This window comes from Oncorhynchus clarkii, chromosome 2 (assembly GCF_045791955.1).
Source record: "Oncorhynchus clarkii lewisi isolate Uvic-CL-2024 chromosome 2, UVic_Ocla_1.0, whole genome shotgun sequence".
Classification (NCBI taxonomy): domain Eukaryota; kingdom Metazoa; phylum Chordata; class Actinopteri; order Salmoniformes; family Salmonidae; genus Oncorhynchus; species Oncorhynchus clarkii.
Window position 1 is genome coordinate 50,992,674 of NC_092148.1, and position 27,256 is coordinate 51,019,929.

The window sequence follows — 27,256 nt, forward strand, 5'->3', positions numbered from 1 at the left end:
TCTGTCACTGTTACCTTGGAATTGTCCATAACGTAAGAAGCTGCACCTGGAGATAAATGTCTTGAGGATTTAGCTGTGCCTTTACTGAACGTTCAAAGAGAAGACGCACTCTGGTACGGCAGAAATCCAGATGCCTGAATACTGGAGGAAACCTTCAAGTAAATCTGTCAAGTGTTTTGCTTCTCTGAAAACTATGGCGCCGTTTCTGGAAAGACGAGAGGGAGACTCAACACGACCCCCCAAAATATGTTCTCTCAGCGTGTACGTTGCTGACTCACTGTTGCTGGCGAGCCATTCGTTGAGGTCTATCTCCCTGGGCAGCATCACCAGCTCTTTCAGGTCGAAGTCGACCACCCGTACTTTCGTGAACTCCGCCTCCAGATACTGCTTTTTCTCTTCCGCTGGCGGCTTCTTCCCATTGGGCTTCGTCTTAGACTTCCTGTAGGGGACAGGAAGAGAAAGGGGGGGGGGGGAGACAGGTTAGAGCGAGGCACAGAGACAGTCACAGACGACAGAGAGGACATTTTAACTCAGTTTGACAATTTAAAAAAGGTAGATACCGTATCTAGCTAGTAGCCATTATATTACAGAGGGTTGTTTCGTACGCATTAAATTCACTTCAACGGAAAGTGGAACTGAGCCGTATCACCCTGGCCTGAGTGTGTTATGTGAATCGCCTTTAGCAGACAACCTTGTTTCACACTCGCACACAGGTCAGTGCCAGGGTCGCCGTGTCTCTCCCGCCGTGGGGTTTTGAGCCCGCTAAAAAGGACCGTGCACCCAGCATCTGTACAGAGAGAATTCTGTTCCTGTGCCTGACCCAGGGCATGACCCCTGGCCTCCCGTAAGGGCCAGTTACCACACAGCTAGCCCGCCCGCAGCGCCTTGTACTTCCAGCGCTACTTTTAGCACGCGTCTGTCATATCACACCATCACTACACTTCCAGGGCCGTAACTCTCCGCCTTCCCTCACCCAAACAGCTAGTTCACTTATCTAGGGGTTAAAGGTTGAATGAGTTAATAGGCTAGTGAGACTAGCCTATTTCAGACAAAAGCCTGGGGACACAGCAGACCTGGCTCGATTTACGCAACAACGATTACGGCACTATTTTCTTGGGGATTTCACAGAGCTTTAACCTCGACTGAGTTTCAGCGGCCCAATTTAGAAGGCGACCAGCGTTCTAGCGGCTCAATTCCTCGCTCCCTCCTTTTTAATCATCTACCTCCCTACACATCTTCATTTCATTCCCTCCCTCACTCACTCTCCCTCTCTCTTCGGGCTGTCTTATTACAGTGTTTGGGTTTGTTTGAGGACAGGGGAGTTCCACTTTACTCCCTGAATTTATTGTGCCCCTGTTGACCCTCGTTTAAACTACCCCACCCCCCTCCTTTCCCCAGCTCTCTCCACACCCTCTGTTTAAACACAATGTGCCCACCCTCCGTGTGCTCTTGGCTCTAGCCTTTCCTTCCCACTCCCAGATCCTCATTCCCGGACAACTGACACCAGTCCAGAATCAGGAGAGAGAGAAAAAAATAAAAATTAGAGCGGCCATAAAACACTCCCCTGTCTTTTCAGCGGGAGCCGTGCAGAGGGAAGCCAGCGCTCAAGACGACTGCTAGTTTGCTTTCCAAAGAGGGAGAAACAGAGGCTGCCCACAGGCCTAATCACGTACTTTCAGAAAGAGAAAGAAAGACTGAGGGGGAAAAAAAGTGTGGACATTACTCCCTCACATATCCATGGAAATGACTAAAACAGATTTACAAAACATGACAGACCTCTGTGAGACCCGGGGCTTCTTGGACTGAGGAACACTGCTCAAAAAAACTTTAACTTTTTAGTCCCCCAAAGCATACCTCTAGCTTTTCCCTTCCACACACAGACATGCATTTAAAAAATTAATAATTTAAGACAGAGGAAAGTACCGTACAGACCATGTCTATAAACGTTCACTGACAACTTCTCCTGTTTGAGGACATTTAAGACCACCCTCCACTGTCTGACTTGAGTGTCATGAGGACTAGACGGCTGTAGATCTGAAAGGTGAAAAGACACACGGACCTCAGCAGACCGGGCTGGTCTCTGGTCAGCGTTACTACTGGATCAGGATGGCGTGTCCAGCTGGTCATGCAACGAGAGGGAGGGGAGCTACAGCAAGCTGCAAGACTTCCAGAGAGGAGGGGAGCGATAGACAACAAGGGGGATAGAAGATGGAGACTAAAGGTCTGACAGAGCCAACAGCTGTGAGATCCAGTCTGTCAGTCAGCCAGCCAGCCGACGGTTCCAGTTTTGACCTCAACATCACCCTGCATTACAGCCTAACCCCACTTCCTGTTATAGATCGATAGCGCCACGTCTACTCAAGAAAAGAGCTCACCTATCATTTAAAATGAGAATGCTTTTGAAACCAGAACTTCCAGGCCACTGCAAGGAACTTAAAATCAGAGCTGAGGTGGTGTTTGGTTATTGAATTAAAAACAGGAATTAGGACCCCTGCACTGGCTCGCTCGGCATTCATCACAGATTTGTGTGTGTTCAGTCTCGTCTGTTGTTTTTCCTCGGGAAATCATCCTGAGACTTCAAACCGCCATGCGTGCAACGACCTTGACAAAAACAGACACAGAAAACACACGGCACACTTGAAGAACCCATTACTGTGGGCTAGAATAGGTACCTAAACGCTATAATTTGAGTCACAGGCTTCAAAGCTCTCCTATAAGCAGTGTCTTCAGACCGCCGGCTGGTGAGCGTGACTACATCGTCTATGGCATGCATGGTTTCCTCCTAGTACCAGGCGGTGTCAACTTCCTGCCCAGAGACGTGCGTCTGGCCCTGGCCTCGGGTCTGGTCTAGCCTGGCAAGGAGTAATACAATGCCTTTTATGGCAAAGACTCTGCCTGGGAGAACTTTACCACGAGCAGCCACGGCCTGTGTGTGAGTGTGTGTGTGTCAGGGGAGCGGTGCTGGCAAAAAGGAAGTTTTCTTTATCCTAAAATAAAGTAATGAATCCAGAAAATACCTCAGAGGCATGGTATGGAAAATGACGAAATTAGGGAGGAGACACAGGAAATGGCTCAGTTAAACTTTTTTTTTTTTTTTTAAGAACAAGCACAATGGTTTTCTGGGGCTTCCATAAGCTATGGAAGCCGTTGAAAACGTGCGTACTCTGATAATATCAGTAGATGAAGCCTTAATGGCTGGCGATAAGCTGTTTCACCTGACAGAACATGTAGCTGACAAGCATGGATCACATACACCTGTCTCACTGCTCCTTATGGGGGGTGGGGGGTGGTAGTAGAGATAAGAAAAGAGAGCGGGGGAACGATTGAGAAGGTAAGATGGGAAGAGAGAGAGAGAGTTATTACAAATATATAATAGTGGAGAAAGGAAACGAGGTGGGAAAGATGAGATAAGATAAGAGAACAGGTAGAGGGCACAGAAAGATGAAGAGAAAGGGCAGAGCCAGATGAAAGAGGTTGAAGAGGGGAGTGCAGGGCCTGAGGCGCTTGACCCTGACTGGACTGGTGAGAGGGGGGATAGGAGAGACCGGTCTAGATTAAAAGAAGTAAAGAAGGAAAAAGGGTAAGAGAAAGAATAAATGAGGGATAAAATATGTCAAATATGACCTTCTCTCGCCTCAGAGAAGTGGTCACACTGAACCCGAGAAGAGAACAGAGTGTGCGATCCATCCAGTGCTTGTGAGCACCACTCTTCAAGTGGAGAAAGTCCATATAGACTATCTACAATCCAAACGGTGTGTTCACAGAGGTTTTCAGAGTGCCAACCATGTCGGTGAAGTGAGCGCAGTTCCCCAATCCTCCTTATCGGGAGTCAACTCGTTTGGCCTAGAAGAAATCAGTTGTGTGACGACTGAACGCTGACTGTGCAGCGTTCAGGACTACAATAGGAGCTCGCTAAGGAGAAGCGGCCTTCGGCAGGTACAACACGAGACAGGCTTGTTACTGTTCCACCCCAAACAGTCTGGTTCCAATTAATAACCTCACGTTACACAAATATGCAGAGGAATTAGCCCGAAAGGCCTTCGACTAAAAGCGCTACCAAAAAAAGGCTGTATGCATTACGCTAACAGTGGTTTATTTTCTAAGCACCCTTTGAGTCGAACCACTTGGCGACTTTGTACGCATCTAACACTAGGCCTGTGCTTTTCATTAAATGATTTTACCTTTATTTGACTAGGCAGGTCAGTTCTAAACAAATTCTTATTTTCAATGACGGCCTAGGAACAGTGGGTTAAACTGCCTTGTTCAGAACGACAGATTTTTACCCTGTCAGTTCGGAGATTTGATGTTGCAACCTTTCAGTTACTAGTCCAACTCTCGAACCACTAGGCTACCTGCCACCCCCATGCTTAGATATCACCTCAACGGGGGAAACGGGCTAATTCCACCTACACTGACGCACATACTGCTACTTTAAAAGTCTTGGAAGCTAAAACAGCTCTGGTTTTTAATAGCGCATTTACAGCATTATCGCTAACTGTAGCCATGTATTGACTTTCCCCCCTCAGCCAGAAGAGCCTGCCTGCCGAGCGCAACAACTGTTGCTTAAAATTGGCCCGGTGAACTGCGGAGGCATCTAATGATTTGCAGATGGAAGTGGTTAATGCAATCTGTGACAGGGAACAGCTTTCAGCATCCATCCAACGCGGTTACCGTAAACAAGATGGCTTCTAGCACACACGCGAGCGCAGATCTAGGAACAGCTTACACTCCCCACAAGCTTAAACAGAAGGAATTAACACATGGACCCCACAATGATTTGGGGAGAAGAATGTGTACTAATAAAGTTGAGCCAGACAGCGTGAGCAGTCGTGTCCCGTCCCCCCCCCCCGGTTTTCTCTGAAGGGTAGTTATGATGGATTTTCGAAGCACCGGCTGACCATGCTTCCTGTATCTCTGGTATGTTGGGGGGGGGGGCTTCACACCAGAGAAACATGCTTTTCTCACCACCTGGTTTTCATTCGATAATGTAATACCAGCCAAACAGCGGTGGGGGAAAACCACCCTACAGTATCTACAGTGAGGGTAGAGGAGGAGGGAGACAAGACGACAACAGATAAAGAACAGATGTCTGGATGATGTTCTTGTACTTTGTTGACCAACAAAAAATGTATCTGAAACCACAGTCCTAGAAACAAACCAAACAAGTCAGAGGCCAAAAAGAAAATCAATAGAAAGTCAATAGGTAGTTAGTAACAGATACGATTAAGCATCCCTGAAAGATTAATTTTGTTGAAATATAATTTGATCTGAGAAATTAAGCAAATTGATTGCACCCAAATGTTTAGTTATAGGATTCAGGTAATAGTCAACAAATATACTACCCAACATTCGATTTGGACCAAACCTCTTCCTACCAATGAATAAGACATCCTAAACATGGTCTCAAGCCACCCATGGACCCCCCCCCCCCCCCCAACATACAGAATCAGTTCTATGTTTGACAAGTAGAAAGAAGCTGAGGCTTGAAGTATCGCTTTTCCATACTATGTAAAGTATTCCCTGTGAAGAATCTGGTGTCCAGAGTGGCCAGACGGAAGCCACGCCTCAGTAAAAGGCACATGACAGCCCGCTTGGAGTTTGCCAAAAGGCACCTAAAAGGACTCTGACCATGAGAAACCAGATTCCTCTGGTCTGATGAAACCAATATTGAACTCTTTGGCCTGAATGCCAAGCGTCACATCTGAAGGAAACCAGGCACCGCTCAAGACCTGGCCAGGGTTTGAATACTTACGTAAATGTGAGGTTTATATTTTTTATAAATTTGCACACACAAAAAGGTTTTTGCTTTGTCTTTATGGAGTATTGTGTTCAGATTGAAAAAAAACCCCAGATTTAATCTCATTTAGATTAAGGCTGTAACATAAAGTGTGGGAAAAGTCGGAATACTTTCCAAACACACTGTATGGAAAAATACACTTTTTACATTTCCACCAGTCGACTGGTCGAAAGAACAAACAGCTCTCGGTCGACTAAGATTTATTAATTTTTTCCCCGGGGACAGCCCTAGATCTATTTCAGGCGTCTAAATTGAGTATACTTCTCAAATGGTAATTTTCCCCTGAAAACCACAGACAGAGGAGCAGGCCCGAGCAAACCAAGTCACGGCTATAAAGAGAGAGGAGTAAGGGCAGGAATCTCCACACATTTCATACTCAGCTAGTCTAGGTAGAAATGTGCAACAATGGCAGTCTTCTCCGATTTTTTTCTTTCTCCGATTTCTTCTACTTTTAGAAGTCAAAGCCAAACTGCCCTGAGGCCTGTTTGATAGTCTTCTTTTGCCATGCAAATTCTGTTAAGTCTGTTTTTCGTAACCTAGTTGAATGTACGTTTTCATGCCATGTTTCCTACAATCACATAAATTTCCCTTCATGGCATACAGGATCAGTTGACAGAACCCAATGTGTTGGAGGCTGGGGGTCCCATCCAGCCTGTGACTGTGCGCTGCAATAGGGCTAAACCCCATTCAGAACCCCAAAGCCCCGCTGAGCCCACAAAGAACCCCCGCTGAAACTATAATGTAAGGGCATCAACATCACAACAGACGTGTGTGAGGGGGAGAACAGCTTACAAGCTTCACGCCGTTGATCTAGGTGTTTGACTGCATGCGAGGAGTGGGATTTTTGGAGTAGCGGACACCTTTTTGGAAACACGATCGCCTCGCTGGTCCCATTCACAAGGGAGCAATATCAATATCGTTGTTTTTTTGTCTTTGTTTTTGTGAAACCATGGAAGAGTTGCCTTCCCTTGCTTGTAGAAGCTAGCTGGCAGCCTTGCTAAAAACATAGCAAGCTAGCCTTGTTAGCTTCCCACATCTCTATGTGAAATAATCAAATGTATAATAAAATAATATGCCCTGGCAAATACTCTTATACTTGGGAGTTCAATATGCTGCTTGTGTATTCATTCCCATATGAGCTAAAAATAGAACGTTATGTTTTGGTCACGGAGAGAGAGAAAAAAAAAGCACTTGGCTAGCTAGTTGGCTACAGTAGGTTCTACCATTTCACAAAAGCCTGTAATTACTAGTTATTACTTCTAAACAAAACACACTTTTGGGTGGATTCTTGTTGTTTGGTTTACTATTTGAAGCAGTGGTTGAGGTTATATGTGGTTATCCATGCAAAATAGGCTACTTCGATGAATAGCCTATAGATCAGATCAAAGAACCAAAACGACAACACTGCCCCCACTGCTGCGGAAGGAATAATCTTTCGGGTGGTAAAAAAAAAGCATATGCCGTGAAAAATGACATTGGAACAATGAGAACTATGCATTCATTGGCTGCGTTCACACAGGCAGACCAATTCTGATATTTTTCCCACTAATTGTTTTTTTGTTGTTGTCCAATCACAGATCTTCTTCAGAGCTGGGCAACAAAAAAAATTATAGCAAAAACAAGATCAGAATTGGACTGCCTGTCTAAACGCTGCCATCCCTTCTGTTATTCTTCCTCAAATGTCACTGAACTGAAAAATCCACTTGACGGTGATAAAAGTTAATTTTTAAAAGGCGGTACGTGTAGGCTAGATGCATCAACCGATTGCAATCACTGTGGCATTCTAGCTCCATTGAAAGGAGGGGCATGCAGATGAACTTGTTAGGTTTGACAGATTGCCATCTGCTACTGTAATGTACAATACATTCTTGTGACTGCTGTACTGTACAATAATTCATTCTTACTGCACGTAATCCTAAAATGATGGGCATTCTTAAACAGATACTTCAGGATTTTGGCAATGAGGCTCTTATCTACTTCCCCAGGTTCAGATGAACCTGTGGATGCCATTTTTATGATTGCGTGCAGTTTGAAGGAAGTTGCCAACTAGTGCCAGCGCAATTAGCATTGCCGTGGGAAAATCCGTCTAACCTCCTTTGTAAATGGACACAGAAACATACAAATTGTATTTATGGGTTCATCAGACTCTGGGGAAGTAAATAAAAGGGCTTCATTGTACTATTATCTAAAGTTCCATAATTAGGACTGAATGTTTCCAAGCGTTTAGGTGGAGGTAAGAGAAGGGAAACTAACCAGCATGGTCGGTCTGTCAACTCTGTCCCATGAAGGATTAGCCTCAGTACTTCTCTCAAAGACTTCACAAGGAAAAGCCACACTGACAGGCCCCATGGTTAGGCCAACAAGTTTTAAACTGTGACTTAACAAGGTAGGCCCCGAATTGTAGCCTTTTGTGTTTAAAAGAGCGTTTCCTGGTAAAAATAATAAAATAATACAAGGTGTCTACTTCCAGCCATGCACATACAGACTGAGAAAGTGTTGTCATGGGTTACTTCAATATATTTCCCCACAGTGCTAGAGTTCTTCATGGGATGATTTCTGAGAGTGGGTCTGTGATTGTTTTTGTTGTTGTATTTGTTTCGTGACCCACAAACACGTTCGATACTAACACTATTTGGATCAAACATGATTTAAGTCTAAGTCACATCTGTAGTATGCAATACTGAAACAGGTGGCCTAAAAATGCTTTAAAAAAAAAGTTGTGTTGTAATGTTTTATATAGAGAATGTAGGACCATAAACATATTTCTATCCAAAACACCCCTAAGAAAGCAATGTTTTTGTTTGAATTGGTTCAAACGGAAGTCGGGGCTTTAATTATTTACAGTGGTTGAGACGACATAGCACATTGCTCTTGTTCAGTCTTGCTGGGGAGAGCTGTCGCTGAATGCTGGAAGCCATACCAAATTCCACTGACTAGTGAATTGCTGTTAAGCTGGAACCTGAGAGTCGAAAAGCCTGTAATTGCTGTTTAAGACACGCAGCAATTTCCTTTTTTAAATTGTGAGCTGTAAAGAACACTGCGACGAGAAAACAGTAGGCCTATGTTTAAACGAATGCAAGTTGCGCCTACTTTGCAGTGAGAAAGTTGACAGAGAATTTTTAAAGAAAAGAATAGGCCAGACCTTCTTCCTTGAAGCGTTGTCGCAAAAGTGGCGACAAAAAAGAGAGCCAGGTGGTACAGGATTCTGTGCTACAACGGAGCCATAACGGTTACAAATGTAACTAGTTAATAATGATCACACTGTGGGATGCCAGACCTTAGGAAACGATATGTTCCTGCATCCAATAAATGCTGCCACCGCGTCGAACCAAGAACTGATTTAGAGTCGAATGTTGAACGACATGAAAAGGACAGTACTTGGCTAACGTTACATACTTCTCACATGGTAGCGATGTTGGTCGTCACACACACTGTTGCTTCTACACCTACCGTATCACGTTAACAGTGAGTCTAGAGCCTACTTCGTTCATATTTTATCCGAAACTGACATTCTAATTGAGAAAAATAAATGTACATCTAAAAACACACCAACAAGCATATTCTGATCATTAGAAACCCGGTATTTTTCTAATTGCAAAGCAGACGCGTCTTCCAAAATGTAGCCTAAACCAAATTGTATTTCCCAAAATCAGCTATTGATTAGAAGTTCCTTCTGCTGGAAAGTTCCACTATAAACCAAACACGCTGCCTGACACGCCGTACCGTCGAACGAGCCGACCGCTGCCTTGCCTCCACATTACAGGAGTAGGGTCTCAACCAGCAAAACTAGACGAGAAGTGAACTCCAAAAACACGTTTTTTTTTTTTTACCTTAACACTTTGCCCACCGCCTGAAGGACCATTTTACAACTTAATCCGCTTTTCGAGTTCCTCTGTGAGTGCATATCCGTATTGTCTCCTGAAATGGGACTATAATCTCCGACCATAACTGAATGGGGGAAGAATATTTTTTTTTTTTTTCCAAAAACAACGTCTCTCGCCACACCGTTCCTCTCCGAAGAGGCTGCAAAATTAAATACTTCAATTTTGACGGTCGGCTAACGTTACGAAAGACCTGAAGAGAAAAAACTATTTGTGGCTCTAGCAAACTGCCCGCCCCCCTTCTCCACATGCAGCCAATCCGGGAAGAGTTGGGACATTGAGGTGCGAAACAGAACCCCCACAACAAGGGAAAAGGGGGGACACTTAGTCACTTGACCAACTGAATGATTTTTAACAGAGTTGGGAGCTGCCTTAATGCACGTCATCGGCGCCCATGGAAATGAAGGGCGTCACAGCTCATGCTCATGTGGACGTGGTCCATCTTCTTCCTTGAAGCGTTGTCGCAAAAGTGGCGACAAAAAAAAAGAGAGCCAGGTGGTCTGAAGGAGGGTACGCGGTACAGGATTCTGTGCTACAACGGAGCCATAACGGTTACAAATGTTACTAGTTAATAATGATCACACTGTTGGATGAAAACCCCATCTACTACGAGTTGTAACTTTGTTGTACCATAGTAATACCTGTCGTGTTACTGTACTGTAACAACTTTTAAATACCAAAAACATACTGTAAAGACAAAGTGGTGTTATCAGTTTAAAACAGAAGCACTCTCATATTCTTCAGCTTGAGGCTATCCCTACTATGTCCCACCCAGCTGGATAAAAACAACTCCTAAAATTAAAAATTGCAAACAATGAAAATGTACAATTAGATGGCAGCAATGACCTAGAGAGTTGTTTCACAAGGCCTCGAGTCATCTCACCAGACAGGTCAGCCGCATTGGGAGGCCTGACGACAGCAGAACGCGGTTGGTTCACGACAGGGTACATGTTGAGACGGCGAGGCCACATTCTTGTGGTTGACTTCAAACCTCACTATGAGATGAGAGATGAGCAGTAGATGGCCATGTAGCGACTTGACTTTGGCACAACAGGTCTGGCAGTGTACCGGTAGGGTAAATCAGCTCGGAAAAGCCTCCAATTAAGAACGAGTGTCAAGGCTGAGGCGGTGGCTGAGTTCCCGGCGCAAGTCTGATGTCGGGTTGAATAGAGGCATTACACCATCTGGACTTGATATCGATCCTCAACATTGAGAGTACAAAGCAATCTTGAAATAGAACTACTATAGACGGCCTTATGACGGCAAAAGAAAGTGAAAACAAAGGAAAAGAAAGTCTCAGGCTACGTCAAAGGATCGTGGATAAAAAAAAGCATTATACATCTTTCCTTCTCCCCACTATCCTCAGACACTTCTTTCCCCATCTTTCATTCTCCCCCTCCATTTTTATCTCTTCTGACCCCTTTTCTGACCAAGGCTGGTATCCCTAAAGCATCCGAGTGCTGATCTAGGATCAAGTATACACCCCCCCCCCCCCGTCAATATAATGTAATTCATTATGATATAAAAGCCAAACTGACCCTAGATCAGCACTCCTACTCAGACACTTTATAAATATGGGCGCAGGTTTCTCTCCTTGCCCCCCCTTCTCTCCGGCTGGACCAGTGGGCTTGCAGCTGCAGATGTGAGACATACCAGCGGACTGCTGTAGCATGGACACTCACAAAGACACACTAATCTGGGGGGAAGGGGGGAGCTGGAGCTCAGCTCTCTCCTAGTGTGTGTGTGTGTATATATATATATATATATATATATATATATATATATATATATATATATAACAGACAGTCAGTGTTTAAGGGTCTGAGTACGTCAGGGTCAATCAGTGCGTTTGAAAAGTCTTTACATGTTTGTGTGTGAGAGAGAGAGACCCTGCTTGTTTGTGTGCTGGATGTGAACCCCTATCACGTACATCTTACAAGTATCAGAGAGTGAGGTGGTCTGATAAGGGCCATGTACAGGTCCATCTGCACGCTCTGCCAGCATGGCTCCTTCTTAGGAGACATGTCTCCCCGTCTGGCCCCAGCACAGAGCTCACTGGGGGGGGGGGTAGGGTCATCACTCTGAATGGCTGCTGCGGTGAGGAGAGAGAGAGAGGGGCCAGAACAGGCCAGAGCCTTTTCTCGGGAGCTATTTATAACCTCAGCCTGCCTCTGCCTGGTCTATACTGACCAGAGTGAAGGGGGGGAGAGAGGGAAGGGGAGAGATTGAAAGAGGTGGTGAGGACAGAGAGGGCCATGGGTGAACAGTTCTAAACGGCTTCGGGCCCTACCTGAGGTGGTGACCACTGAAGTGAAAAACAATGTCATGGAAAAAGAAAAAAAAAGAGAAGAAAAAAGTTTCCATCCATTTGCTTACAGCTATTACATCAGCAGTTACCTAAAATAGAAGGCAGCCATTCAAGACCACTGGGCCATAGCCAGAGCCTCTGCATTCAGAATGAACACATTGAACACTGAGGGCTCAATCAGGCTTCAAGGTCAAAGACAACTTAATGAAGTACTGTTCCTGGAGTTAAAAAGCAATTCAGTTGCTGGAAAGTACTAATCCATTATTGTGCATGAGCTGATTTGGGTCTAAATTATACTGATAACTACAACTAATGAATTGTTGTCGTTTCTGGAGTTCCCAAAAAAGTTGGCTAATGTAGTTGGCAACCGTCTCCAACGGGACCCAACATAGGGGTTTTATTTCTACCTGGAAGGCCCCTGACTACAGACCTAGCCTACAAGTTGGAATTGTTCACACAAACAAACACCATTCTCACATAGCCTAAGATTTGACGTGGGTGGAAACTGCAGTCAGACACATTCTTTGTGTACCGGACAGAGAGAAGACTGATTCTTAGCTACTGCTGACGTCACCAATGGCAGCTCTTTCCGAGACCAGACATGGCACCACTCACCGTGCCACCTGGTTTAACCGTACTACACACACACACCTAAACCATTAACTCACGCTCTGAAAATTCTCATGCTCTCTCGCCATTCCATCGAAGAAGAGCGCACACCTAGGACATCGGACATAAACCATATTCTGTGGAACAAACATGATCTCACGTCACTAGATTACATGTAAACCAACCTCAGTAATGTAAGTCAAACAAAAAGGTCCCCTTCCCCAATGTTATCTAACACGATATGACTCACATAGCGCAAATCACAATCTGTCGAACAAGCACGTAGCTAGCTAGCCCATAACACTAAACAGTAGGCCCATCTGACGTGATCTGGCTCACATCCCATTTCTTGCAAACATACGTTATTTTTTTCTCTTGGATTGCTCAGTGGCGAACTATGAGTAAACTATGAGAGTCATGACACTTAAGGACAGCAGCAGGGGGGGGGGGGGGGGGGGGCGAGAAAATCTCTGACCAAGTATCAGTGGATAGGGGGGGGGGACAACTTCTAGCCTACTTAGACTATCACAGACAGCTTCAAGGCATCCCTGGAAACCACAGTGTCTGCTTTGAGGGCCAGATTCAATAAGGACACACGTTGCTCATTAAACTTACAACGGAGGGAGAACAAAAGAGTTCCGTAAGAAGGTTGCTGGAAACACTGACGTCAACAGCCAGGACTTATGACTGGCTGCTCCTGGAATGACGGTGAGGTGAGGTAAAGTCAAACTGGTGGCTGACGCTCAATCAACCATCTATAATCACCATCATCCACCTCGAGAGAGAACGCAAGCAAAACAAAAAAACAGCGGTATGGAAAAATGTCAGCGTTTCACGTTATTTATATATTTAAGCCTACGACAGGGACCAGAAAAGGGTGTGGTGGTAAAGAGAATGCCGGTGAAATAAAACAAATAAAATGCCGATTCACTCTGCCACAATGAAGGACGCGACAATCACAGCCACTCAGAATAGAACGAACAACGACCGTGAGAAAACGTGACGAAGCCAACGTCAAAAAGTTTGGCCAAAACTGAACCGAAACTTGACTAGTCAATTAGTAGTCTATGTAAAATAACTTGGAGAAAACATTTTGAAATGGGGTTCATGTTAACAAAAAAGGTGTTTTCCTATCTCCACCCAAAACGTGCGTAGTTGACATCAAAACTAACAGCTAGTACCCTTGTCCCCTTGAATAAAATTGGCCGAGGTGGCTGGTCCCCTGCTCAGTGGACAGACATTCCACCATTTTAAGACAAAGAAAACACAGATTCTTCACAGCAAAACAATGTATCACAGCAGCAGCAGACGGGCATCGGGCCTGGCAACAGCTCAGTCCCACCCCATGATATAGCCAATGGCACTGTAGAATTACCTTGAATGACTGGTGTAGTGACCAATGGAATGGCAGAATTTGGGCACCCCCCCACGCTACAGTGGAGTTGGGTGACTCTGGTCTTTGCATGTGTAGTGTGTGAGAGTGTGCAGTACACAGTGTGTTTAAGTAAGGACTTAGCCAGTGAAAACAGTGCAGGCTGAGGGTCTTAATATCTGTGGGAGTTCCTATAGGCCCAGGATCTACTCAAACACTGAACCCTGTGACCTGCCAGGGAAATGCAATCCAGTAGGTGCCAGTGTGTTTATTGTCTTTATGTGTGTGTGTGTGTGTGTGTGTGTGTGTGTGTGTGTGTACACAAAAGGCAAATCCGGACAACAGAAGTAACAAGTAAATGGTATACCTACCAATGACTCAGTAATTTTACTGATATCAACTTTGTTTATGAACTAAGTGATTCAAGCTTGTAATTCCGCTACCAAATTGGTAACAGAACTACCGTACCGGAATTACTGTGCCATAACGGTCTGTTACTGTCCTCCCTTCCACTGACTTATGTTCAGCTCAGTGTCTCCTGTTACTGTCCTCTCTTCCACTGACATACTGTCCTGTTCAGCTCAGTGTCTCCTGTTACTGTCCTCTCTTCCACTGACATACTGTCCTGTTCAGCTCAGTGTCTCCTGTTACTGTCCTCTCTTCCACTGACATACTGTCCTGTTCAGCTCAGTGTCTCCTGTTACTGTCCTCCCTTCCACTGACTTATGTTCAGCTCAGTGTCTCCTGTTACTGTCCTCTCTTCAACTGACATACTGTCCTGTTCAGCTCAGTGTCTCCTGTTACTGTCCTCTCTTCCACTGACATACTGTCCTGTTCAGCTCAGTGTCTCCTGTTACTGTCCTCTCTTCCACTGACATACTGTCCTGTTCAGCTCAGTGTCTCCTGTTACTGTCCTCTCTTCCACTGACATACTGTCCTGTTCAGCTCAGTGTCTCCTGTTACTGTCCTCTCTTCCACTGACATACTGTCCTGTTCAGCTCAGTGTCTCCTGTTACTGTCCTCTCTTCCACTGACATACTGTCCTGTTCAGCTCAGTGTCTCCTGTTACTGTCCTCTCTTCCACTGACATACTGTCCTGTTCAGCTCAGTGTCTCCTGTTACTGTCCTCTCTTCCACTGACATACTGTCCTGTTCAGCTCAGTGTCTCCTGTTACTGTCCTCTCTTCCACTGACATACTGTCCTGTTCAGCTCAGTGTCTCCTGTTACTGTCCTCCCTTCCACTGACTTATGTTCAGCTCAGTGTCTCCTGTTACTGTCCTCTCTTCAACTGACATACTGTCCTGTTCAGCTCAGTGTCTCCTGTTACTGTCCTCTCTTCCACTGACATACTGTCCTGTTCAGCTCAGTGTCTCCTGTTACTGTCCTCTCTTCCACTGACATACTGTCCTGTTCAGCTCAGTGTCTCCTGTTACTGTCCTCTCTTCCACTGACATACTGTCCTGTTCAGCTCAGTCTCCTGTTACTGTCCTCTCTTCCACTGACATACTGTCCTGTTCAGCTCAGTGTCTCCTGTTACTGTCCTCTCTTCCACTGACATACTGTCCTGTTCAGCTCAGTGTCTCCTGTTACTGTCCTCTCTTCCACTGACATACTGTCCTGTTCAGCTCAGTGTCTCCTGTTACTGTCCTCTCTTCCACTGACATACTGTCCTGTTCAGCTCAGTGTCTCCTGTTACTGTCCTCTCTTCCACTGACATACTGTCCTGTTCAGCTCAGTGTCTCCTGTTACTGTCCTTTCTTCCACTGACATACTGTCCTGTTCAGCTCAGTGTCTCCTGTTACTGTCCTCTCTTCCACTGACATACTGTCCTGTTCAGCTCAGTGTCTCCTGTTACTGTCCTCCCTTCCACTGACTTATGTTCAGCTCAGTGTCTCCTGTTACTGTCCTCCCTTCCACTGACATACTGTCCTGTTCAGCTCAGTGTCTCCTGTTACTGTCCTCTCTTCCACTGACATACTGTCCTGTTCAGCTCAGTGTCTCCTGTTACTGTCCTCTCTTCCACTGACATACTGTCCTGTTCAGCTCAGTGTCTCCTGTTACTGTCCTCTCTTCCACTGACATACTGTCCTGTTCAGCTCAGTGTCTCCTGTTACTGTCCTCTCTTCCACTGACATACTGTCCTGTTCAGCTCAGTGTCTCCTGTTACTGTCCTCTCTTCCACTGACATACTGTCCTGTTCAGCTCAGTGTCTCCTGTTACTGTCCTCCCTTCCACTGACTTATGTTCAGCTCAGTGTCTCCTGTTACTGTCCTCTCTTCCACTGACATACTGTCCTGTTCAGCTCAGTGTCTCCTGTTACTGTCCTCTCTTCCACTGACATACTGTCCTGTTCAGCTCAGTGTCTCCTGTTACTGTCCTCTCTTCCACTGACATACTGTCCTGTTCAGCTCAGTGTCTCCTGTTACTGTCCTCTCTTCCACTGACATACTGTCCTGTTCAGCTCAGTGTCTCCTGTTACTGTCCTCTCTTCCACTGACATACTGTCCTGTTCAGCTCAGTGTCTCCTGTTACTGTCCTCTCTTCCACTGACATACTGTCCTGTTCAGCTCAGTGTCTCCTGTTACTGTCCTCTCTTCCACTGACATACTGTCCTGTTCAGCTCAGTGTCTCCTGTTACTGTCCTCTCTTCCACTGACATACTGTCCTGTTCAGCTCAGTGTCTCCTGTTACTGTCCTCTCTTCCACTGACATACTGTCCTGTTCAGCTCAGTGTCTCCTGTTACTGTCCTCTCTTCCACTGACATACTGTCCTGTTCAGCTCAGTGTCTCCTGTTACTGTCCTCTCTTCCACTGACATACTGTCCTGTTCAGCTCAGTGTCTCCTGTTACTGTCCTCTCTTCCACTGACATACTGTCCTGTTCAGCTCAGTGTCTCCTGTTACTGTCCTCTCTTCCACTGACATACTGTCCTGTTCAGCTCAGTGTCTCCTGTTACTGTCCTCTCTTCCACTGACATACTGTCCTGTTCAGCTCAGTGTCTCCTGTTACTGTCCTCTCTTCCACTGACATACTGTCCTGTTCAGCTCAGTGTCTCCTGTTACTGTCCTCTCTTCCACTGACATACTGTCCTGTTCAGCTCAGTGTCTCCTGTTACTGTCCTCTCTTCCACTGACATACTGTCCTGTTCAGCTCAGTGTCTCCTGTTACTGTCCTCTCTTCCACTGACATACTGTCCTGTTCAGCTCAGTGTCTCCTGTTACTGTCCTCTCTTCCACTGACATACTGTCCTGTTCAGCTCAGTGTCTCCTGTTACTGTCCTCTCTTCCACTGACATACTGTCCTGTTCAGCTCAGTGTCTCCTGTTACTGTCCTCTCTTCCACTGACATACTGTCCTGTTCAGCTCAGTGTCTCCTGTTACTGTCCTCTCTTCCACTGACATACTGTCCTGTTCAGCTCAGTGTCTCCTGTTACTGTCCTCTCTTCCACTGACATACTGTCCTGTTCAGCTCAGTGTCTCCTGTTACTGTCCTCTCTTCCACTGACATACTGTCCTGTTCAGCTCAGTGTCTCCTGTTACTGTCCTCTCTTCCACTGACATACTGTCCTGTTCAGCTCAGTGTCTCCTGTTACTGTCCTCTCTTCCACTGACATACTGTCCTGTTCAGCTCAGTGTCTCCTGTTACTGTCCTCTCTTCCACTGACATACTGTCCTGTTCAGCTCAGTGTCTCCTGTTACTGTCCTCTCTTCCACTGACATACTGTCCTGTTCAGCTCAGTGTCTCCTGTTACTGTCCTCTCTTCCACTGACATACTGTCCTGTTCAGCTCAGTGTCTCCTGTTACTGTCCTCTCTTCCACTGACATACTGTCCTGTTCAGCTCAGTGTCTCCTGTTACTGTCCTCTCTTCCACTGACATACTGTCCTGTTCAGCTCAGTGTCTCCTGTTACTGTCCTCTCTTCCACTGACATACTGTCCTGTTCAGCTCAGTGTCTCCTGTTACTGTCCTCTCTTCCACTGACATACTGTCCTGTTCAGCTCAGTGTCTCCTGTTACTGTCCTCTCTTCCACTGACATACTGTCCTGTTCAGCTCAGTGTCTCCTGTTACTGTCCTCTCTTCCACTGACATACTGTCCTGTTCAGCTCAGTGTCTCCTGTTACTGTCCTCTCTTCCACTGACATACTGTCCTGTTCAGCTCAGTGTCTCCTGTTACTGTCCTCTCTTCCACTGACATACTGTCCTGTTCAGCTCAGTGTCTCCTGTTACTGTCCTCTCTTCCACTGACATACTGTCCTGTTCAGCTCAGTGTCTCCTGTTACTGTCCTCTCTTCCACTGACATACTGTCCTGTTCAGCTCAGTGTCTCCTGTTACTGTCCTCTCTTCCACTGACATACTGTCCTGTTCAGCTCAGTGTCTCCTGTTACTGTCCTCTCTTCCACTGACATACTGTCCTGTTCAGCTCAGTGTCTCCTGTTACTGTCCTCTCTTCCACTGACATACTGTCCTGTTCAGCTCAGTGTCTCCTGTTACTGTCCTCTCTTCCACTGACATACTGTCCTGTTCAGCTCAGTGTCTCCTGTTACTGTCCTCTCTTCCACTGACATACTGTCCTGTTCAGCTCAGTGTCTCCTGTTACTGTCCTCTCTTCCACTGACATACTGTCCTGTTCAGCTCAGTGTCTCCTGTTACTGTCCTCTCTTCCACTGACATACTGTCCTGTTCAGCTCAGTGTCTCCTGTTACTGTCCTCTCTTCCACTGACATACTGTCCTGTTCAGCTCAGTGTCTCCTGTTACTGTCCTCTCTTCCACTGACATACTGTCCTGTTCAGCTCAGTGTCTCCTGTTACTGTCCTCTCTTCCACTGACATACTGTCCTGTTCAGCTCAGTGTCTCCTGTTACTGTCCTCTCTTCCACTGACATACTGTCCTGTTCAGCTCAGTGTCTCCTGTTACTGTCCTCTCTTCCACTGACATACTGTCCTGTTCAGCTCAGTGTCTCCTGTTACTGTCCTCTCTTCCACTGACATACTGTCCTGTTCAGCTCAGTGTCTCCTGTTACTGTCCTCTCTTCCACTGACATACTGTCCTGTTCAGCTCAGTGTCTCCTGTTACTGTCCTCTCTTCCACTGACATACTGTCCTGTTCAGCTCAGTGTCTCCTGTTACTGTCCTCTCTTCCACTGACATACTGTCCTGTTCAGCTCAGTGTCTCCTGTTACTGTCCTCTCTTCCACTGACATACTGTCCTGTTCAGCTCAGTGTCTCCTGTTACTGTCCTCTCTTCCACTGACATACTGTCCTGTTCAGCTCAGTGTCTCCTGTTACTGTCCTCTCTTCCACTGACATACTGTCCTGTTCAGCTCAGTGTCTCCTGTTACTGTCCTCTCTTCCACTGACATACTGTCCTGTTCAGCTCAGTGTCTCCTGTTACTGTCCTCTCTTCCACTGACATACTGTCCTGTTCAGCTCAGTGTCTCCTGTTACTGTCCTCTCTTCCACTGACATACTGTCCTGTTCAGCTCAGTGTCTCCTGTTACTGTCCTCTCTTCCACTGACATACTGTCCTGTTCAGCTCAGTGTCTCCTGTTACTGTCCTCTCTTCCACTGACATACTGTCCTGTTCAGCTCAGTGTCTCCTGTTACTGTCCTCTCTTCCACTGACATACTGTCCTGTTCAGCTCAGTGTCTCCTGTTACTGTCACTTTTCTTTATTGTAATGAACTGAACTCTACCCTGCTGTGCTCTATTGCATTGGACTGTACTCAGTCCTGAATTGTACTGTGCTCGACTCACGGTATGGTACCGTTCTATCCAAACAGACGTCTATGATAGGTTAAGATTTAGTCCAGTCCACCTGTGGACGGTAACATCAAGGCCAGGGTGGGCTTACCAAATTTCAACTATCCCCCCCCCCCCCCCCCCTTTCCAGATAATGTCACCTCTCCCAGCTCTTACTGACACCTACCCATGAGCCCTCTCTTTCCATTTACTGTAACCAGCATCCGTACAAGAGGTCAACCGATTATGATTTTTCAACACCGATACCGATTATTGGAGGACCAAAAAAGCCGATACCAATTAAAATCGGCCAATTTTTATTTATTTATTTGTAATAATGACAATTACAACAATACTGAATGAACACTTATTTTAACTTAATATAATACATCAATAAAATCAATTAAGCCAAGTAAATAATGAAACATGTTCAATTTGGTTTAAATAATGCAAAAACAAAGCGTTGGAGAAGAAAGTAAAAGTGCAATATGTGCTATGCAAGAACGTTTCAGTTCCTTGCTCAGAACATGAGAACATATGAAAGCTGGTGGTTCCTTTTAACAGTCTTCAATATTCCCAGGTAAGAAGTTTTAGGTTGTAGTTATAGGAATTATAGGACTATTTCCCTCTATACCATTTCATTAACCTTTGACTATTGGATGTTCTTATAGGCACTTTAGTATTGCCAGTGTAACAGTATAGCTTCCATCCCTCTCCTCGCTCCTCCCTGGGCTCGAACCAGCAACGCAATGACAATTAGCGCGCGCTAACTAGCTAGCCATTTCACTTCAGTTACACGAGCCTCATCTCGGGAGTTGATAGGCTTGAAGTTATAAACAGAGCAATGCTTGACGCGCAACGAAGAGCTGCTGGCAAAACGCACAAAAGTGCTGTTTGAATGAATGTTTACGCGCCTGCTTCTGCCTACCACAGCTCAGTCAGATACAAGTATCTAAGTATGCTTGTATGCTCAGATTATATGCAACGCAGTTAACGCTCAATAATATCTAGTAATATCAACCATGTGTAGTTAACTAGTGGTTATGATTGATTGTTTTTTTTATAAGATAAGTTTAATGCTAGCTAGCAACTTACCTTGGCTTACTGCATTCGCGTAACAGGCAGTCTCCTTGTGGAGTGCAACAAGAGAGAGGCAGGTTGTTATTGCGTTGGACTCGTTAACTGTAAGGTTGCAAGATTGGATCGCCCGAGCAGACAAGGTGAAAATCTGTCGTTCTGCCCCAGAACGAGGCAGTTAACCCACAGTTCCTAGGCCGTCATTGAAAATAAGAATGTGTTCTTAACTGACTTGCCTAGTTAAATAAAAGGTATAAAAAAATATTTAAAAAAATTGGCGCCCAAAAATACAGATTTCTGATTGTTATGAAAACTTGAAATCGGCCCTAATTAATCGGTCGACCTCTAATCCGTACCCACTGAGCAATGCTTGCTCACGCTCCTCTTATTGGTGGACAGCATATTTTGCAGGCTTAAAGCTCATTTACTGCCATTCTACAAAAATTGTGTCATAGGGCGCAGAGAATTTAACGGGTTTAAAGCTAATTTTCTTTCAATTTTATACATTTTGCCATGTCTAACGTGTATTCATGTGATATTTGAGTGACTTAAACATTACAACAAGGCCTCCCGAGTGGCACAGCGGTCTAAGGCACTGCATCGCAGCGCTTGAGGCGTCACTACCGACCCGGGTTAGATCCCAGGCTGTGTCATGAGGCGGGCAACAATTGTCCCAGCGTTGTCCAGGTTTTAGGCCGACCAGGGCACAAAACACCATGTTACTATACTCTACTTCACTGTGATGTCCAAACGTATTTCTGTGTACTACAGATCAGGGACCCATGACATAATTCTGTTTCCGGGTGTAACTCCACTTCTCTTCCTGTAGTTCAATAACCAAACTCAAGGGGGCCAGTGTCATAGCTGACACCCTTTCTGCAGACACGTTGTCATCTTAATTCAGAGCAAGTATTTACATTTTTTGGGGGGGAAAAACACGCATAAAAACCTGGAGGGAGATTTTCACTGTAATTTCGTTAAAGTTCGCATCTGCACAGTCCTTCCGCTAAGTTTTCTGTGGAAATTGTTCAAATTAGTCATTGCGCATAGAGTTGTATATTTTGTTAAACTTTTAAAATCAATGGGTTTTTGTTTGGCATACATTTTTAAGTTAAAAAAAACAAACAGCCAAAGCTTAATTTTGTTATCGTGGAATTGCCCTTAGCAAACACAGCAAAGTAGCAAGTCAATGGGAGTGTCCCTTTAAACTGACAAGAGGTCAACCTTGTTTGCTGAACTTGCTTGACACACTACCTCAGACGTTCAACTCAGCCCCTCTACAATACACTGTGTGTTGGCTGCTAAACGAGGGCCAACTGCAAACGGTCCTTTGCTATCAACACACTTTGAACTCAAGATATGGGGTCATTCATTAGTTTTGTCTATACAGGTGTATCGTTTCTAAAACATAGGATTTTACAGAGTAAACTTGCCTACCTTTGCTTCTTTCTCTTACCACCCCCTATCTCCCATCTCCCGTTATGTATTTCTTTCAGTGGCCACCTATGGGGCCAGAAGATATTACCATTTTTCCCCCTCTGCCTTGATCTACTCTGCCTCATGCCTTGCATTCCAGCCGGAGGAGGGCTGGCGTGCACCGACATGTCATCCCTTGTTTAATCTCTCCCCAGCCTGGCTAAACAAAGGAAAGACAGAACAGAGAGAAAGAACAGAGATGGGACGAGAGGAGCATTCACAGAAGGAGAAACGGGGGGGAGACAGGATCTCACCTCTAAGAACAAGGGCACATTGCAAAAGTTGTCTGTACCTCTGTTCGTTTACTTTGGATGGTGCACACTTCCTCTCAACATTCAACGACTGACATTTATGGAAATGACACAACTGCTTCATTACAGACACATTTATAGCCCCATTAATATCACCGACAAAGACTGTGAAAGGTCAAACAACATTCTTGCTAGCTCATTTTTCTAGGATTGGAGCTGGTTCTCGGAGAGAGGTGGCACCCGGGCACCAGAGGATGTTTGAGAGTGGTAAAGAAAAGGGAAGACATCTTTGTTTGTGAACAGTTTCGGAGTTGTGACCGATGAAGGAGAGAGAGAGGACGATGACAAGACGGAGCCGGACGAGATGACAACGACAAGACCTCACGTCTGTCTGTTTCTATCTCCATAGCTACAGTTTCAGTTTGGACTAACTGTGATGATATCAGGTGGTAACGGGATGGGAAGGGTGAAGAGTTAGAGGACGGGAAGTAGCGGGAAGCGAAGGGGAAGGAAGAGGAGCGAAGGGGGAAGATAAAAAGACAGGGGTGAAAGCGAGGGCGAAGAGGTGAAAGAAGAGATGGGCAGTGGACGAGGGAAAGCGAAAGGAGAGTGAGGATCGAAAGCGGGAGTGTGAAATGAGGAGATTTAATAAAGAAGAGGTCAGGGAGGAGAGAGGGAACGGATTTAAAGAGAAGAGTAACGGGGGGGGGGTCGCAGTATGCCCTTGCTCATTGTTCTGTACTCTCCCTACATTCCCGGGGAGAGGAGAAGCCTCACCGTGCTGCTTTCAGCCTCACTCAGTCAAAACATCCAGGTCATTACTCACTTCCTGGCCATCACCACGGCAACCAAACGTCTGTCTCTCACTCTCCATTTCCTCCCTGGGTTTTCCTTCTACCCCCATCGCTTTGCCTTCTCTTTTCACCCTCCATTTGTCTTCTTCCAACCCCTCTCCGTCAGAAAACCCATCTTCATCCCTCTTTCTCTGCCTCTCCACTCCGAGTGGAGGTTGGCAGGCCGTATTTTAGGTGAGAGGTTGGAATTAGAGCCGGGGATGATACAACAAGTCTCGCGATGCTCGTTAGTATCGTGGCAAGGAAACAAAAACAACTTCTTTAGGAAAACAGCCCCAATGTTGGAAACACACACTCCCCCCCCCCCCCCCCAAGCTATAGCACACAATATTTTATATACAGCAGGTTTTTAAAAAGGACCAAAGACTTTTGGGCTTTCATTTTTGCCATGGGAAAATACTGGTATCGTCACAACCCTAGCTGGAATGAGAGCAGCATTGCAGGGTCAGTGGACCCCAGGACAGATGGTCAGCTATGAGATGGGCTTGATTAATGGTCAAGAAGGTTAAGGTTAGGATGGAACATGCAGATCCTAGAGCTGTACTTCTGCAATGAGAGCCAAAACGAACACGTCGGGTTCACTGCCTGTATATTTGACATTGGCAGTTAAACCCAAGACTCTGGTCTAAGGTCAGTTAGGAGATGTTCTGTTCCTGATAAATTGCTGGAGGTTACTTACAATGTGGGGGGGCGGTCAAGCTTGGCAGATCCTGGATCTGCTCTTAGGGGTCAACTTCTGACTCACCCACCACCAGTGTGTAGCACCACTGAGTGATACAACGGCAGCCATTTTGAAAACAAAACTCCCCAAATACCTTCTGTCAAACACCTGGGGGGAAAATACTGCGTTGACCTTGACGGTGACGGCCGGTGCCAGGTATGTCTGCTGAATGATCACTTGACAGACAGGTAGACTGAATCTTCATCTCTGCTGTGGGTGGTGACCAGAGAGGTAGAAAGAGGGCTCTGGATGGCTAGAACCCATTTCAGCATGGACATTACTTTAAAATGGTGGAATCCCTCAATGGCAGTCAGCCATTATGGCAGATACAAAGACGAGCTATTGAAGAAAATAGACAAAACCCGCCGTTATTTCCCCTCTAGTGTGCGCGTGTGTCACCACGCCTGGTGTTCTGAGGGAAAGGGATAGGTTCCCCAAGGCCACAGTCTTCCCATTTCTCAGAAGTGCTTGTGAAACAACAACGAGAAGAATGTTCTTCTCTCAGGAATAATATGATAGACGCCAGTTACGACAACTTGGGGAGGGCCGTGGGGGGGGGGGGGGGGGGTCGAGTCAGGACACACGTACTCCCTAAAAACACATCACACCCACCGACTGAACTTTTCTAAATAAACTGTACGGGGGAAGAAAATATAAAAAACACTGAAACCAGACGATCATTTCAGCAGAAACAGAGCGTACCATTCTGAATCTCGTCTTAAGATACTTAGTTTGGCAACAATGGGGGGGTGCAGACTTTATACACTAAGCATGAGAGCACTTGTTGAGCCTCGAGTGTTCACTTCAGAGGGGAGCGTTGTAAAAACAATAGCACCACCTACAGGCAGATTACCAGCCACTGCAGTTGATATTTCAGTACAATACCAAAAGTCAGCATTAATGTAGCCTAGATATAAATTTGTCTCTCAGGCCAAGGATCAGTTTCTTTCCAATCTTAACCTAAACAAACTGACCTTAGATCAGAACCTACGGGTAAATGTGTTACTTTATCATTTTCCTGGAGGGAGAGTAGGTGAGAGGCCTCGCCAGTCAAAGGGAATAAGGCCTTGGTACCCACCCACCCGGTGGAAAAGCATTGTTTTTTTGTATCTACGCACAGACCCTGACAGAAACGTCTTCCTATGCTCCATTTCCAGGTGTGTTCCTATGAGGGATGCTGAAGGGTGTTGTATGATGTGTGTGTGTGTGTGTGTGTGTGCCTGTACTGTGTACATCTTTCCCTGAAAGCTGAACCTAACCCACCACATTCACAGCTCGACGCTCCAGCATCCAGTCAAGGCTGGAAAAGTGAGTATTGTGGCTCACAGAAAGAGGAGACGCTGGCTTCATGTCACAGTTACCACATGTAGAACAGTAGTATGTGTGTGTGTGTGTGTATATATATATATATATATATATATATATATATATATATATATATATATTTTTTTTTTTTAAACTGATCTAAAAAGAGAGAGAGGTAGTGAGACATACTTCCTTTTAAAAGCAACTTCATGGGTGTTGCTACCGGAGCAGTTGAACTACAGACGACTAGACAGAAGGGCATCCAGGTCGAACACAGACATCGTGTCAGAGGGAAAAGGGGGGAGACCTAGTCAGGTGAACAACGACGCATTCAACTGAAAGGTGTCTTCCGCATTTAACCCAACCCCTCTGAATCAGAGGTGCCGAGGGCTGCCTTAAATCGGTGGGTGGGACGGGACGGGACGGGGGAGGGGGGGGGGGCAGTGGGTACCGTTAACCTCAGCAGGACACGGTTTGGCCATCCTCCTCCCCACACCCCAATCGTCACCATCACGTTTCTTATGAGCATTGGACGTGAATTGTGATAGAGGGAGACGGTAGAGGTAGAGGGAGGCATGAAGAAGGGAGAGACTGAGTGCAGAGGTGGAAAAAGCACCCAATTTTCATACTTGAGTAAAAGTAAAACATACCTTAATAGAAAATAACTCAAGTAAAAGTGACCCAGTAAAATACTACTTGAGTAAAAAGTCTAAAAGTTTTTGGTATTACATATACTTGCGTATCAAAGTAAAAATCATTTCAAATTCCTTATATTAAGCAAACCAGACGGCATCATTCTTGTTTTTTTTATGTATGGATAGCCAGGGGCACGCGCCAACACTCAATTTACAAACTAAGCATGCGTTTATAGTGAGTCCGCAGGGATGTTCTTTTCATAAGCATTTTCCTGTCTTGCTAAGTATTCTAAATGTAACTAGTACTTTTGGGTGCCAGGGAAAATGTATGGAATAAAAAGTACAATATTTTCTTTAGGAATGCCGTGAAGTAAAAGTAAATCAAAAATATATATATAGCAAAGTAAAGTATATATACCCTAAGAAACAACTTAAGCAGTACTTTCAAGTATTTTTACTTAAGTACTTTACACCTCTGGATGAGTGAAAAAGAGAAGGGCTCTGTGTAGCAGTTAGGCTAAGGAAGAGGGACTTGGGAGGGAGGGACAACTAACGAGAGAGGGAAGGAGGGAGGAATGTGACGAAGGGAGGCGCGAAGAGAGAGGAGGCTTGTGTAACAAATGGAGAGCGGAAGGGAGGGAGAGTTTGAGGGAAAGAGAAGGACTTTGTGCAAGGGAAGGAAAAGGGAGGATGAAATAGGAGTGAGAGACACAGGCTGTCCCACACCCCACCCTGTCCCCACCAATGTTTTCTCAGGAAAGCAGAGGGACAGAGGGAGACTGTGCAAGAGGGAGAGATGGAGGGGCAAATAGAGGGAAGCAGGACTCCGTAATGGAAAAGGGCGGGGGGAGAAAGGGATGGCGGAGAGAGAGAGAGATGGTAGCTGGCGCCGCACATGTTTGCTCAGGAAGTGTGCGTGTGTATAGGGCAGCGGACAGGCGGCCAGTGGGCGGGAACAGGGTGGAATTTGGAGATTTAAGACAATGTCGATTAAAGCAGCCCGCCGCACCTCTCTGTTTCTGGGGGGGTTGATTTAAATGCAGAAGACACATTTCAGTTGTACAACTAACTAGGTATTCCCCTTTTAGTTTATGTAAATGTACAGTGAGTTGACAAAACATTAAGGCACACATCTGTCTATATAAGGTCCCACAGTTGACAGTGCATGTCAGAGCAAAGACCAAGCCGTGAGGTTGAAGAAATTGTCCGTAGAGCTCTGAGACAGGAT

The 27,256-nt window shown here is 45.7% G+C and overlaps 1 protein-coding gene across 5 annotated transcripts in view; it reads right to left on the minus strand.

The window, feature by feature from the left end:
- The window catches only part of LOC139369426 (MOB kinase activator 2-like), an 88,030-nt gene that overhangs the window by 7,920 nt on the left and 52,854 nt on the right, over positions 1–27,256 (minus strand). For 4 of the 5 annotated variants that reach the window (XM_071108717.1, XM_071108698.1, XM_071108704.1 and 1 more), the window contains one exon: positions 279–439. In XM_071108717.1, coding sequence (XP_070964818.1) covers positions 279–439 — 161 coding nt within the window. Of the gene's footprint in view, positions 1–278; positions 440–9,627; positions 9,864–27,256 lie in introns of those variants that run through there. The other variant, XM_071108710.1, reaches the window with a different exon arrangement.